General features: G+C 44.3%; 2 protein-coding genes across 3 annotated transcripts; one reads left to right on the forward strand and one right to left on the reverse strand.

Annotated features, from left to right (window-relative positions):
- Positions 1 to 1,100: 1,100 nt before the first annotated feature.
- Positions 1,101 to 8,275, reverse strand: LOC306912482 (uncharacterized protein). 2 transcript variants are annotated; one of them, XM_079488740.1, is made up of 6 exons: positions 8,230 to 8,275; positions 7,555 to 7,644; positions 4,896 to 5,000; positions 3,981 to 4,104; positions 3,808 to 3,871; positions 1,101 to 2,232 (listed from the first exon to the last, which is right to left on the reverse strand). In XM_079488740.1, the coding sequence occupies exons 2-6, from the start codon at positions 7,568 to 7,570 to the stop codon at positions 2,158 to 2,160; spliced, it is 384 nt and encodes a 127-aa protein (XP_079344866.1). In that variant the 5' UTR covers positions 7,571 to 7,644; positions 8,230 to 8,275; the 3' UTR covers positions 1,101 to 2,157. The 2 variants fall into 2 exon arrangements, 1 of the variants encoding a protein (XP_079344866.1); XR_013788388.1 differs by lacking the exon at positions 3,808 to 3,871.
- Positions 8,276 to 9,738: 1,463 nt separating this feature from the next.
- LOC306943834 (sarcoplasmic/endoplasmic reticulum calcium ATPase 2-like) lies at positions 9,739 to 12,843 on the forward strand (the record flags this gene model as incomplete). Its single annotated transcript, XM_079530357.1, has 1 exon — positions 9,739 to 12,843. One exon carries the CDS (start codon positions 9,739 to 9,741, stop codon positions 12,841 to 12,843), a length of 3,105 nt encoding a protein of 1,034 aa, XP_079386483.1.
- Between the last annotated feature and the right edge of the window lie 555 nt (positions 12,844 to 13,398).

Genomic DNA, 13,398 nt, shown 5'->3' on the forward strand with positions numbered 1-13,398 from the left:
ATTTTCTTACATTTAAATAATATATTTTTATATACATTTACATTGGTACCCTTGAGTCGTTTTAAAACCTTGGTGAGCATACAAACCTGTTTTTATATAGTTTTGAAATTTGTCTTAACTTTTTATTTGTAAACCTATGCATGTTTTTTCTTTCCCTGATCTTCTGATGTATTGTGATGTTTTTTTATATATGATGTAGAATATAGTGTTAACCGTAACACCACCATGCTGGTGTGACCGAGTGTGAGTGAGCAAGTGGCCGAGATTTGGGGTATTGGAATTTAGAAGAAACGTCAAGCAGAACCCGACTCTAGGGTGGGCGGCCATCTGCCTCGACCATGTCGGGGGAGAGAAAAATAGACAGAGGAAATACAGGCAAATACAAGTAGTAGCAATAGAAATAATAAACATAGTGTAAGATAATATATAGTGGAATAAGAATGTTAAGATAAAATAGTGTAGTGGTGTAATGTAACATGGTAGCAGTCCATGGTAATGCTCTGTGTAATATAATATGGTAGCAGTGCATGGTTGTGCTGTGAGGAGGAGTCCATAGTCACACTCTTGAAAGGCTCCGTGAAGAGGGTTACAGCAAAACATCAAATGGAGAGACGGTGATGGTTCTAATTTTACCATTATGATGAGAATGGTTTTATTTATGAGTGAATAATGTAAGTCTGAACCAGGACCTTAAATTAAAAAATTATGTCCAGACCACCAGTAAATGTAATGGAAAAACCCCAAAAGAAATTATCCTATATTAGTAATATAGGGCTCTCAGTTTAAGACAGTAATAAACATTTTCAAAATCCTTAGGCCTAGTTGTCAAATGAATCAGTATACATTACCCTTCTCAAATGAGTTAAATACCATTTAAATAAAATCCTTTAGTCACCTTAGCCGATCCTAGAAAAACCCTTTGAACACAATCCAGGCAATGGATAAAACACCTTGGTAAAAGACCCTTAAAAAGTAAGACACAGGAATTCAGACCACACCGAATTATAAAGTTTAAGGGAATTTATATAAATGAAAATATGTTACAGATCCAGGCTTGACATAGCGTTATTCCATGACTGAATCACAACATTATTCCACAGTTTTACAATTTAATATAGTAGGGACAGAGACCAGGGGGTTAATCTGGTGACATAAAATATCATAAGTGATAGGCCCTGAAATATGTGTTATGCATAACAGAACGGAGACAACGCAAACGGGGCTTCTGTATCAGAGTCCACTTTTGTGGCACTTGAAGCAGAGAGAGGTACTCACCCATCTCTTCCAAAACAAGTCAACGAGATACTGCACTTTCAACCTTCAGCGTGTATACAAGTCTATACTGTATATCTTCTGCAGATCAGCTTCCACCAACATGGAAGGAGGTGGTGTTAGGAGGTGGTGTTAGGACATGTTAGAAGGAGGTGGTATTAGAAGAAGGTGGTATTAGAAGTTGGTGGAAGCTGATCTGCTTGCACCTGCCATATCTTCAATTCCCAACACAAGGTTTGGGGTTACAGACAAACATCATCAAATGAAGAGACACAGAGCCAATGGGCCTCTAGCACCAACACACTACTGTTTGACCCAAAAGAGCCCCCAAGCTTCTTCTCTGCACGATGGAACACCCATACCAACCCAGACCTGGCTTTTGCCGTGGGTCAGCAATGGAAATATATCGGCACCTCAGTCATGCCACTTGAGCTGTTCACAAAATAAGTCTCATACATGCTGAAGGGTGAAAAAGTGCAGTATCTTGTTGACTTGTTTTGGAAGAGATGGGAGAGTACCGGTCTCTGATTCAAGAGCCACAAAAATGCACTCGGATTAAGAAGAACCTGGCAACGGCAGACGTTATGATTATTGACGATTCAGTGCCAGAGAGCTCGTGGGTGTCGAGAAGAGTCAAACAGATGATACCTGATGGAAAGGGAATCACCTAAGCTGTTACGAGCAATGACATTCACCCACGTGTCCCCACATACATGATGCCTGCCACAAGCGAGGACAGTCAACAACAGGTTGCCATAATAATGTTAAGCTAAAATACAGTGTTGTGTACTATGATATGGTAGCAGTCCATGCTCTGTGAGGAGGCCAGGTCCAGTCACTCTTCATAGGCTGAGTGAAGGCTCTGTGAAGTAGCCGGGTCCACAGTCATACTCTTGATAGGCTCAGTGAAGGCTCCGTGAAGGATAGGCAGCTGGGGGTCCAGAATACAAGTCCATGGAACTGCAGAGTGTGAGACAAAAATAAACACAGGGGAGTGTCTCCCCGGATGATGAGTTAGTGGCAGGCCTTACTGGACAGTAAGTATGTACAATGTTCATTTATTTATTTGACAGGGACAATGCTCATTAATCAACATGTCAGTTCTCACATCCATATAAATGGGCCAGAGTTAGCCAAAAGCTAGTTTACATCTGTAGTCCCTGAGCAGGCTCTTAAAAATAATAAAACTATCCATACAAAAACAAATACAATACAAGTGTTAATAACAATTGCACTGATTGGAAATTAACCCACACAACCAAGAGGGGAGGAGAGGAGAAAAGGGAGGGGGAGAAATAAAAAAATGTACATGGTAAATGGTGCATTTATATAGCGCCTTTATCCAAGGCGCTTTACATAGATTGTGCATTACGTTCACCCATTCACACACATTCATACACCGATTGCGGCGGAAGCCATGCAAGGTACCAACCAGCACATCGGGAGCAATTTGGGGTTCAGTGTCTTGCCCAAGGACACTTCGACATGTACCCAGGAGGAGCCGGGATTTGAACCGCCGACCCATGGATCATTGGACGACCTGCTCTACCTCTTGAGCCACAGTCGCCCATGTATATAGAGCAAAGGTCCGACAGAGATACTACCCAGAGCTAGCAATTTTAGAGGCAAATACATTACAATATGATATAAATCAGGGGTGGGCAACTTTGACGATAGCGAGGGCCAATATATTTCCACACTCACTCCAGAGGGCCACAGTGCATATTACTGTCGTAGCAAAAATAGCCGATCTACATTACTTGTAGATCAGCTATTTTGGCTATATTTTAATTGAAACCCTGAATATCTTTTTTGCTATTTTTGAATTGGAAACCTGAAAAATAACCTTTTTTATTGAATTTCATTTGCATTATTTTAGTTATAGTTATGTTATCTTTATGAACTGTTAACAGTACTAGTCATTTAATACTAGTCATTTAGTAATTAAAGTGGGTTTGGAATTGTAACAGCTGAAATCAATAATATATCAGTATTCTGATATTAACATGCGGGCCGCATTAAGTGAAGGTGGGGGCCGCATGTGGCCCCCGGGCCGCCAGTTGCCCACCCCTGATATAAATAATGAATATAATGATATATTATCGGACATCATTGATATACCATAAGAAAAGGTTGTCATGGGTAAAGTTTATTTGACACTTATGTAGTAAAGCAGACACATTCATCGTTAGCCATACCCTATGTCTTTCTTTATTTGTATACATATATTTCCTAAATTTCACATGTCTTCTGCAGATCAGCTTCCACCACATAATGGGAGGAGGTGGTGTTAGGAGGTGGTGTTAGAAGGAGGTGGTGTTAGAAGGAAATAGGAGGTGGAAGCTGATCTGCAGAAGACACAAGAAAATGTGAATTCACTCACTACCGCTTTTACCTGCACGTGCAATCTACACAAGGGACTATCATTCCCAACACAAGGATTAGGGTTACAGCTAAACGTCAAATGGAGAGACACTGATCCAATAAATAAACCTTTTCATGAAAACATTAATTAAACGTTAGTTTCCGTCTCACAGATGAGGCATAACTTGTCCAGGTCTTTCCAGTGTGCTTGTCTTGGCCTGCACACAGATGATACCTGAGGAAAGTGGCTGGTCATTTGTGTGACTCTAGACATACAGTAGCACTATAGTATCTGTTAAAATTTCTATGTAATGAAACTATGCATAGTTAGGTTCTTAGCTTACTTATAATACTTGATGACTATTTCTAGGCAGGCAGGCAAGCACTCTGTTGCTGGCTCCATGAAGAGGCCTGGTCCACGGTCAGACTCTTGAGGCAGCTGGGGGTCCATAATAGAAGTCCATGGACCTGTAGAGTGGGAGACAAAAAAACTCCGGGGAGTGGCTCCCCGGACGATAAGTTAGTGGCAGGCCTTACTGGAGCGTGAGTATGTAGGCCTACAGTGTTAATAACAACCGCACTGATGGGAAACACAACCAGGGGGGGAGGGAGGGGATATAAAATTATACTAATAAAAAAGATAGCCAATTTTACAGGCAAATACATTACAATATAATGATATAATTGTGAATACAATTATATATTATCTGACATTGATATACCATAATATAACAGACACGTTCAATGTCTTTCTTTTCAAAAAAAATTACATACATTTTCTAAATTTCACATGTCTTCTGCAGATCAGCTTCCACCACATCATGGAAGGAGGTGGTGTTAGGAGGATGTGGTGTTAAAAGGAGGTGGTGTTAAAAGGAAATGGTAGAGGAGGTGGTGGAAGCTGATCTTCAGAAGACACATGAAAATGTGAATTCACTCACTACCGCTTTTACCTGCACATGCCATCTATAAAAGGGACTATCATTCCCAATACAAGGATTAGGGTTACAGCTAACATCAAATGGAGAGATACTGCTACAAAAAAACTTTTTCATGAAAACAATAAACGTAAGTGTCTGTCTCAAAGATGAGGCAAAACTTGTCCACAGGTATTTCCAGTGTGCTTGTCTTGGCCTGCACACAAATGATCAGCCCCTTTCCTCAGGTATCATCTGTGAGACTCTAGACATACAGTAGCACTATAGTATCTATGCATAGTTTCATTACATAGAACTTTAAGGGTTAGTTTCTTAGCTTACATATGATACTTGATGACCAGGCAGGCAGGCACTCCGTTGCTGGCTCCATGAAGAGGCCTGGTACACGGTCACACTCTTGAGGCACCTCCATAGAAGTCCATGGAACTGCAGAGTGGGGGACAAAAAGAAACTCCGGGGAGTTTAACCCCGGATTATGAGTCATCATCCAGCCTTACTGGACTGTGAATCTGTACAGTGTTAACAACCGCACTGATGGGAAACAAACCTACAAAACCAAGGGGGGTGGAGAAGAGAGGAGAAAAGGGAGGGGGGGAGGGGGAAATAAAAATGTGATAATAATAATTAGATTATTATAGCCTACATTTTTAACCCCAAAAACTATTGGAATATTTGATTATTATGACCCATCCATAATTACAATTGTATCCAAGATTTTACTTTATTAAAACAAAATAAAAAATGTGCTTGATAACTGGTCATTTTAGGTTAAATAAATGAATCTCTGCGGAATATTAACACTTACAGCGCTAGCATTTATTGAACAATTAGGATCTAATTCACGCCAGCATTTTTCCCAGTCGAGCTCTTATTTTGAAAAGCCACATTTCTAGACTACCGGAAGTAGTATTATCCTAGTAAGTTGAACAGGTCCCGTTCAACCGTTTACAATATGGGTATATGCCGGTGCACTGGAGGGCTCCACGCCATCAAAGAAACGCTGTTTTGACCAAAAATGCCATCTGGGACAAGGAGGTACAGGCGATTGAAAGAAACGGATAGAATGGATTCTTATGGTGCCGATGATCTAAAATGGGCGACGGAGTCTTGTGACAGCAACAGCTAGCTATCCGATGCTAACATAAGTAGCATTATGGCTTGATCGATCGAATGCACTATAATAGCGCAATTGCCATTAATCAACGGCAATGGCGGTAAGTGTAGTATCAAAAAATAGGCTTCAATTGACCTAGAACTACAGCAATGGTGCTGAAAGAATTAACTAAGCCGCGGAATCAAGGATTGTTCTCCGCGGAATTAGGAATGTTCTCCGCAGAATCAAGAAGTTTTCTCTGCGGATTCCTGTGGTGACTAATAAGGGCCTTTCTCGGCCCCACCCCTCTCCAATTGTTTATTGTGTTTAGTTTCCAAGATGGCCGCAGCACCAGAAGGGGGTGGGGTGGAGGTGAGCGGGTGGGGTTGACATGTCCTTTGTTATGGTAAAGTTTATTTGACACTTATGTAGTAAAGCAGACACGTTCATTGTTAACCATACATGTCTTTCTTTTCATTTTTTACATATTTTCAAAATTTCATATGACTTCTGCAGATCGACTTCCACCACATCATGGAAGGAGGTGGTGTTAGCAGGTGGTCAGGTGTTAGCAGGTGGTGTTAGGAGGTGTTAGAAGGAAATGGTAGAGGAGGTGGTGGAAGCTGATCTGCAGAAGATGGAAATGTGAATTCACTCACTACCGCTTTTACCTGCATATGCTATCTATACAAGGCCCACATACCCCTCGGAGCCGATCCACAAGGCAGCAGTATCGTAACCCTGATTGGGAGGCATACGGTTGCCACACCTTGAGCTACTTTCTGTCAAGAAATTCTGTGCAGGTGATTATTTTTCTAAGTGTTGGAGTTTGGAAGCACTCGTCGAAGTCACTGAATGGCCCTGCTTACCACCGGTTTCGAATTTGCCCATAATGCAGGAGGCAGCAGCACGACCCGTTAATAAAAACGAGTGCTTCCAAACTCCAACACTAAGAAAAATAATCACCTGCACAGAATTTCTTGACAAAGTAGCTCATAACTTGTATACGGTGGATTTTTATGAAACAAAAGCTCGGCAGATTGAAAGAGGATAATTCAAGCTTGGCCTAGAGCTACAAGCAGATCACAAACTGGCTGAATGGGGAGTCAATGGAGGGTATTGCAACTCTAGATTCATCCCATTATGAAAAAAAATCTAGAGTTGCAAATTGCAGCTAGCTAAACATGAGGCCTCAAACCTGGTCACCCCTTTTATGCACTACCCTTAAAGAGACAGTGCTACAGAAACAAGCCCAAATAAACGTCTGTCGATCCCTACTGCGGCATCTAAACTTAAACTACACAGCAAATTAAACAAATCAAAATAAAATACACCAAACCAACAGCAACTACTACACTTTAGAAACAAGCCCAAATAAACAACTACACTGTGTGTGTGTGTGTGTGTGTGTGTGTGTGTGTGTGTGTGTGTGTGTGTGTGTGTGTGTGTGTGTGTGTGTGTGTGTGTGTGTGTGTGTGTGTGTGTGTGTGTGTGTGTACTGTGGCCTCTAAACTAACCGTACACAGCAGATTAAACATCAAAATAAGATAAATACACCAAACCAAAAATAAAGTACATAGCAGAAACATCTAAACCACACCAATCATTAATTAATGGCCCAGTATACACCCATGTCCTCAGCCCAATCATTGCACATTAGGCCATGGGACGACGGCTTCTAAAAGCTTTGGATTTTGAGATAGTTTGACCCCATCAAGGAACTGCACATTTGTTTTAGTATTGTATAGATTCATTGTTTATAAACACGTCATCTAATGTTTCCAGCCGCACTAGTTGCACAATGCACATGAACTGAATATAAAATATGATGCTGGGTGTTTGTGCACGGTTAGAGAGAGAGAGCAGGGGGTGCCGAGTTGTACTCACTGTGATGTTTCTCCATCTATCCTGGGTCTTCCATCCTGTCTGCGCAGTGGGTCCTTGGTGCTCTGTTCGCAGAGTGGGTCGATGCTCTGTCTGTTTGTGCAGGAGTAGCGAAGACCAAAACACATTCACTTTGAACTCTTGTTGAATAATGCTGACCTTTTTGATTGGCAAGTTAGAATTGATTAGGTAAACGCTGGCAAAGCCTGCCATGTACGCATGTTCTAAAATAAATACATGGAAGAGTTCCTTTCAATGAGAGCTAGGTGTACTAGAATAGACAAACTAAAGGATTGCAATTTTCCAAGTGTATTCATCTTCTTGCAAGGAATTTCAATGTTCAATACATGTTTTTGTAGCAGGGGGCATGGCTAATATATTATACGAGATAGTGACTACACCACCCTCAGATAGGAGTGAGGGATCCTACAAACACATTAACCATATATATATTTTATAAATAAAACATTAGGGCAATATATCAGTGAGGCAAGATTCTAAGATAATAAAGTGCCAAGTTTATAATTAGCTCTCCTAGGGAAGATTTGATTATTAAGGTCAAATAAGACAACATGGAAACAAACTAAAGTGCAAAAATGAACAATATAGCCAACAGTGGCATGTGCTCAACCAAACAAAAGACATTAGCAGCATTAGCCGCAAACAAACAAGGCCTACCATGTGCTTTCTCCTTCCCACTGCATGAGAGGGTGACACCATTTCCTGCAGCAAAAGAGTCAAAATGGCTCTCGACTAGGAGGAACAAGACTTTTGTGCTTCCTGCTGGTCATGTGACTAGGTCAGGTGCAGTAGGTGCACCATTCACCTGGATTCCCACATACATTTTGACCATATTTGAAAATAGCCGATCTACAAGCTCGCAATGCGACGCATTGTTTGAGCTTGTACAGCTGCTATTTTCAAAAAGGTTTTTATACATTTGAAAACTTGGAATGGGACATTCTGCACAATGAGCATAGGCGGATCTAGAGATAAAGGGCCCCTGGGCCACCGTCATACACTCTCTCCCCCAGGAATAGTAGCATGCCAAAGTTTGTGCTATTGCCATTGAGAATGCATTGGGCGTTTAAGTTAAATGACTCAGAAACTACAAAACATTTCAAAGTAAAAAGTTCCAGCATGTGTCTCCACACTAAGCTGAATTATAAAAAGTGTCCTTGGGCAAGACACTGAACCCCAAATTGCTCCCGATGTGCTGGTTGGTACCTTGCATTGCTTCCGCCGCAATCGGTGTATGAATGTGTGTGTGAATGTAATGCACTATGTAAAGCACCTTGGATAAAGGCGCTATATAAATGCACCATTTACCATTTAAGTTAAATAACTAAAGCAAAAAAAATATAGAAGTTATTAAGTATAATTAATGTTCTCATTTTATCAACCGGCCCCTGGCCCCTTGCCATTTTTGTAATGTGGCCCACAGGTTCAGCTATTTGAGTATCCCTGCCCAGGTATAGGTATTAATACAGTAATCCGGTCTCTATACTGCCTCTTCCTGGTCACCCTGATGGATTGGAAAGGAACTATACGACCTACTGGGGAAACTGATGCCTAGGCTTGTTTCCATTGTGGTCCTCTGTATAATATCGGAATCGGTCAGAATCGGTATTGGCAGATATGACGCTGCAAATAATCGTAGATCGGATATCGGTCATAATTTCATAATCGTGCACCCCTAATTAAATTGTATGCCTGTCGTATCAGCGGAACAACTGCCTATTGGACCGACTCGACGCTGGGCGCTGTCGTTGGTGCGTCATACGGTTCTTGACATACAGCATGGTTCTTGAGGAACAGCATGGCTTCCCTGTGCAGTCAGCAGACAGACCATATTTGGGACAAATTCAGCATTCTGACTGCACCAATATGACAGTCAGTCAGCTCCATATTTGGACAAACACTCCATATTTGGACAAAAGTTTGGGAGAAATACATGATGTCAGGCGGTGTGAACAGCAGCCTGCAACTTAAAAGACATGTCGTCTGAAATAAGCATGTAGAACACTGAATCAGAGGATATAGCAACGTCTAAATCTCAACTAGTTTGCTTATACCCTGTTAGCGTTCAAGCTGTAATATCACTCTTGTAAGTCAATCGAATAAAAGGGGTGGGCAGAGAGAAGACAGAGGGAAGGAGAGAGCGGTGTCCTCAAGAGGCCTTTCACCATGGACAACGGACATACAAAGACGGCGGAGGAAATTCATGGCTTTTTTAACGTAGATGAAAGCACCGGTCTGGGCTTAGACCAAGTGACGAAACAACGAGAGAAATACGGACCTAACGAATTACCACCTGAGGCGGTTAAATCTCTCTGGGAACTGGTGATTGAACAGTTCGAAGATTTACTTGTGAGGATTCTCCTTCTCGCTGCCTGCATATCGTTTGCTCTGGCGTGGTTTGAAGAGGGAGAGACCATCACGGCATTTGTAGAGCCTTTCGTTATCCTACTGATTCTCGTGGCGAATGCCATCGTAGGAGTTTGGCAGGAGCGAAATGCGGAGAATGCTATTGAGGCACTCAAGGAGTACGAGCCAGAGATGGCTAAAGTGTACCGTCAGGACAGAAAGAGTATCCAGTGGATCAAAGCAAGTGAAATTGTGCCTGGGGACATCGTGGAAGTGGCTGTCGGTGATAAAGTTCCCGCAGACATCCGGCTTACATCCATCAAGTCCACGACGCTGAGAGTTGACCAATCAATTCTGACAGGGGAATCGTTGTCTGTGATAAAGCGCACGGACCCTGTGCCAGACCCACGTGCCGTCAACCAGGACAAAAAGAACATGCTCTTCTCTGGCACCAACATCACAGCAGGCAAAGCTGTAGGCATCGTGGTGGCCACGGGGCTCAACACAGAGATAGGAAAGATCTGTGACGAGATAGCGTCCACGGAACAGGAGCGCACGCCCCTGCAGCAGAAACTGGACGAGTTTGGAAAGCAGCTTTCTAAGGTTATTACGCTGATCTGCATTGCGGTGTGGATCATCAACATCGGCCATTTCAACGATCCTGTCCACGGGGGCTCCTGGATACGCGGGGCCATCTACTACTTCAAGATCGCCGTGGCCCTGGCTGTGGCTGCCATCCCGGAGGGTCTGCCTGCTGTCATCACCACCTGCCTTGCTCTGGGAACACGCCGCATGGCCAAGAAGCATGCCATCGTCCGCAGCTTGCCCTCTGTGGAGACCCTGGGCTGCACCTCCGTCATCTGCTCTGACAAGACCGGAACACTGACCACCAATCAGATGTCGGTCTGCAGGATGTTCGTAGTTGACCAGGTTACAGATGACAGCTGCACCCTGAAAGAATTTACTGTAACTGGCTCTACGTATGCCCCTGACGGAGAAGTGTTCCACAAAGGTGTCCTAGTGAAGTGTTCCCAGTATGACGGCTTAGTGGAGCTGGCCACTATTTGTGCTCAATGCAATGACTCCTCACTGGACTACAATGAGGCCAAAGGTGTGTATGAGAAGGTTGGTGAGGCCACAGAGACAGCTCTCACCTGCCTGGTGGAGAAGATGAACGTCTTTGACACGGACGTTAAGGAACTGTCCAAGATTGAGAGGGCCAACGCCTGTAACGCTGTAATAAAGCAGCAGATGAAAAAGGAGTTTACCCTTGAATTCTCCCGGGACAGGAAGTCCATGTCCGTATACTGTACGCCAAACGAGGCCAGTCAGACAAGGTCCTCCAAGATGTTTGTCAAGGGCGCCCCGGAGGGAGTGATTGACAGGTGCACTCACATCCGTGTTGGTCAGAACAGGGTACCGCTGACCACTGCCATTAAGGAAAAGGTCATGTCTGTGATCAGGGAGTACGGAACAGGCGGGGACAGCCTACGCTGCCTGGCCATGGCCACGCGGGACAACCCTGTGGGCAAAGAGGAGCTGCTGCTGCTGCTGGAGGACTCGAGCCGCTTCGTTGAGTATGAAACCGATCTGACGTTTGTCGGCTGCGTGGGCATGCTGGATCCTCCCAGGGCAGAAGTGGCAGCCTCCATCAAGCTGTGTCGCCGGGCAGGCATCAGAGTGATCATGATCACTGGAGACAACAAGGGTACAGCGATGGCGATATGCAGACGAGTTGGGATCTTTGGAGAGGACCTGCATGACCTCTCGAGCGTGGCCTACACCGGCCGCGAGTTTGACGATCTGTCGCCCGCTGCACAAAGAGAAGCTGTGGTTAAAGCCTGCTGCTTTGCCCGCGTCGAGCCCTCTCACAAGTCAAAGATTGTGGAGTTCCTTCAGTCGCACGATGAAATTACTGCTATGACCGGGGACGGAGTTAACGATGCTCCTGCCTTGAAGAAAGCGGAGATAGGCATTGCCATGGGTTCAGGCACTGCGGTGGCCAAGTCTTCCTCTGAGATGGTGCTGGCGGATGATAATTTTGCCTCCATCGTAGCTGCCGTGGAGGAAGGACGAGCCATCTACAACAACATGAAGCAGTTCATCCGATACCTCATCTCCTCGAATATAGGAGAGGTTGTCTGCATCTTCCTGACCGCAGCGCTGGGTTTCCCCGATGCCTTGATTCCAGTTCAGCTGCTGTGGGTCAACCTGGTGACCGACGGTCTACCTGCCACAGCCCTGGGCTTCAACCCCCCAGATCTGGACATCATGAACAAGCCACCACGTAATGCCCGCGAGCCTCTCATCTCTGGATGGCTCTTTTTCAGATATATGGTCATCGGCTGCTATGTGGGTGCCGCTACTGTTGGTGCTGCTGCCTGGTGGTTTGTTGCTGCTCAAGATGGTCCCGGACTCACCTTTTACCAGCTGAGCCACTTCCTGCAGTGTAGCCCAGAAAATCCACAGTTTGCTGGTGTGGACTGTGCTCTGTTTCGGTCTCCCATTCCAATGACCATAGCCCTGTCTGTCCTGGTCACCATTGAGATGTGTAATGCCCTCAACAGTGTGTCGGAGAATCAGTCGCTGCTGCGTATGCCTCCCTGGAAGAACATGTGGCTGCTGGGAGCCATCTGCCTCTCGATGGGCCTTCACTTCCTCATCCTCTATGTGGAGCCTCTGTCTGTCATCTTCCAGATTACATCTTTGAACCTCGCCCAGTGGCGGATGGTGCTGAAGATTTCGCTGCCCGTAATTCTTCTGGATGAGGTGCTGAAGTTCATTGCCAGGAACTACCTGGAGCCCTGTGAAGAGCTGGAGAAGCCTGCCAGCAACAAAGGCTGCTCCTTGTTTCCATGTATGGACGGAATCTCCTGGCTCTCAGTAGCCATTTTCCTCCCCTTGCTGCTCTGGATCTGGCACTAACATGGAAGGTTCTGGCTGTAACAAGATGTGCACATGCACGCACTACAGTGGGGGGACACGAGACAGGCCAACATCGCGCACACCAAGGCCCGCCCCCGCTCGATCATGATTGGCGGAAGGCCCCTCTCTATCCCGATCGGATGAAGGCTGGGCCACCTAGCCAAAAACGAAACCTAAGGTTTTTGACCCCCAGGGGTTAATTGGGGACAGGGAGAAACTCCTTATATGGTCAGCACACTCTATAGTAGGGGGGATTATAACAACAAAACAAAAAAAGATGTGATATCACTGAATATACCTTTAATTAATTATATACATAATTAATTATACAGAGACTTCGGTGCATTTATATAGATAGATATACATCCTTTATATAATAAATCAGATTTATATAATGCTTTTCAAGGTACTCGCTTTAAATTGATTATAATTTTAAATAAAGACAAAAGATGATTTAAAAAAAAGGAGGTTAAAGGCATGTCTGAAGAGGTGGGGTTTTGAGGGCAGTTTTAGAGGAGGGGAGACCTGGGGGCAGCTTTATGAGTTGTGATGGAG

Source organism: Electrona antarctica (genome assembly GCF_951216825.1).
Source record: "Electrona antarctica genome assembly, chromosome: 19".
Classification (NCBI taxonomy): Eukaryota; Metazoa; Chordata; class Actinopteri; order Myctophiformes; family Myctophidae; genus Electrona; species Electrona antarctica.

Bases quoted from the DNA above. Each gene is read 5' to 3' on its own strand.
- LOC306912482 (XM_079488740.1), bottom strand. The intron at 4,105-4,895 runs GTAAGCTAAGAA...CCCACTCTACAG, and splicing joins CTGGTCATCAAGTATCATAT to GTCCATGGACTTCTATTATG. The intron at 3,872-3,980 runs GTAAGCTAAGAA...CACTTTCCTCAG, and splicing joins ATAGTCATCAAGTATTATAA to GTATCATCTGTGTGCAGGCC.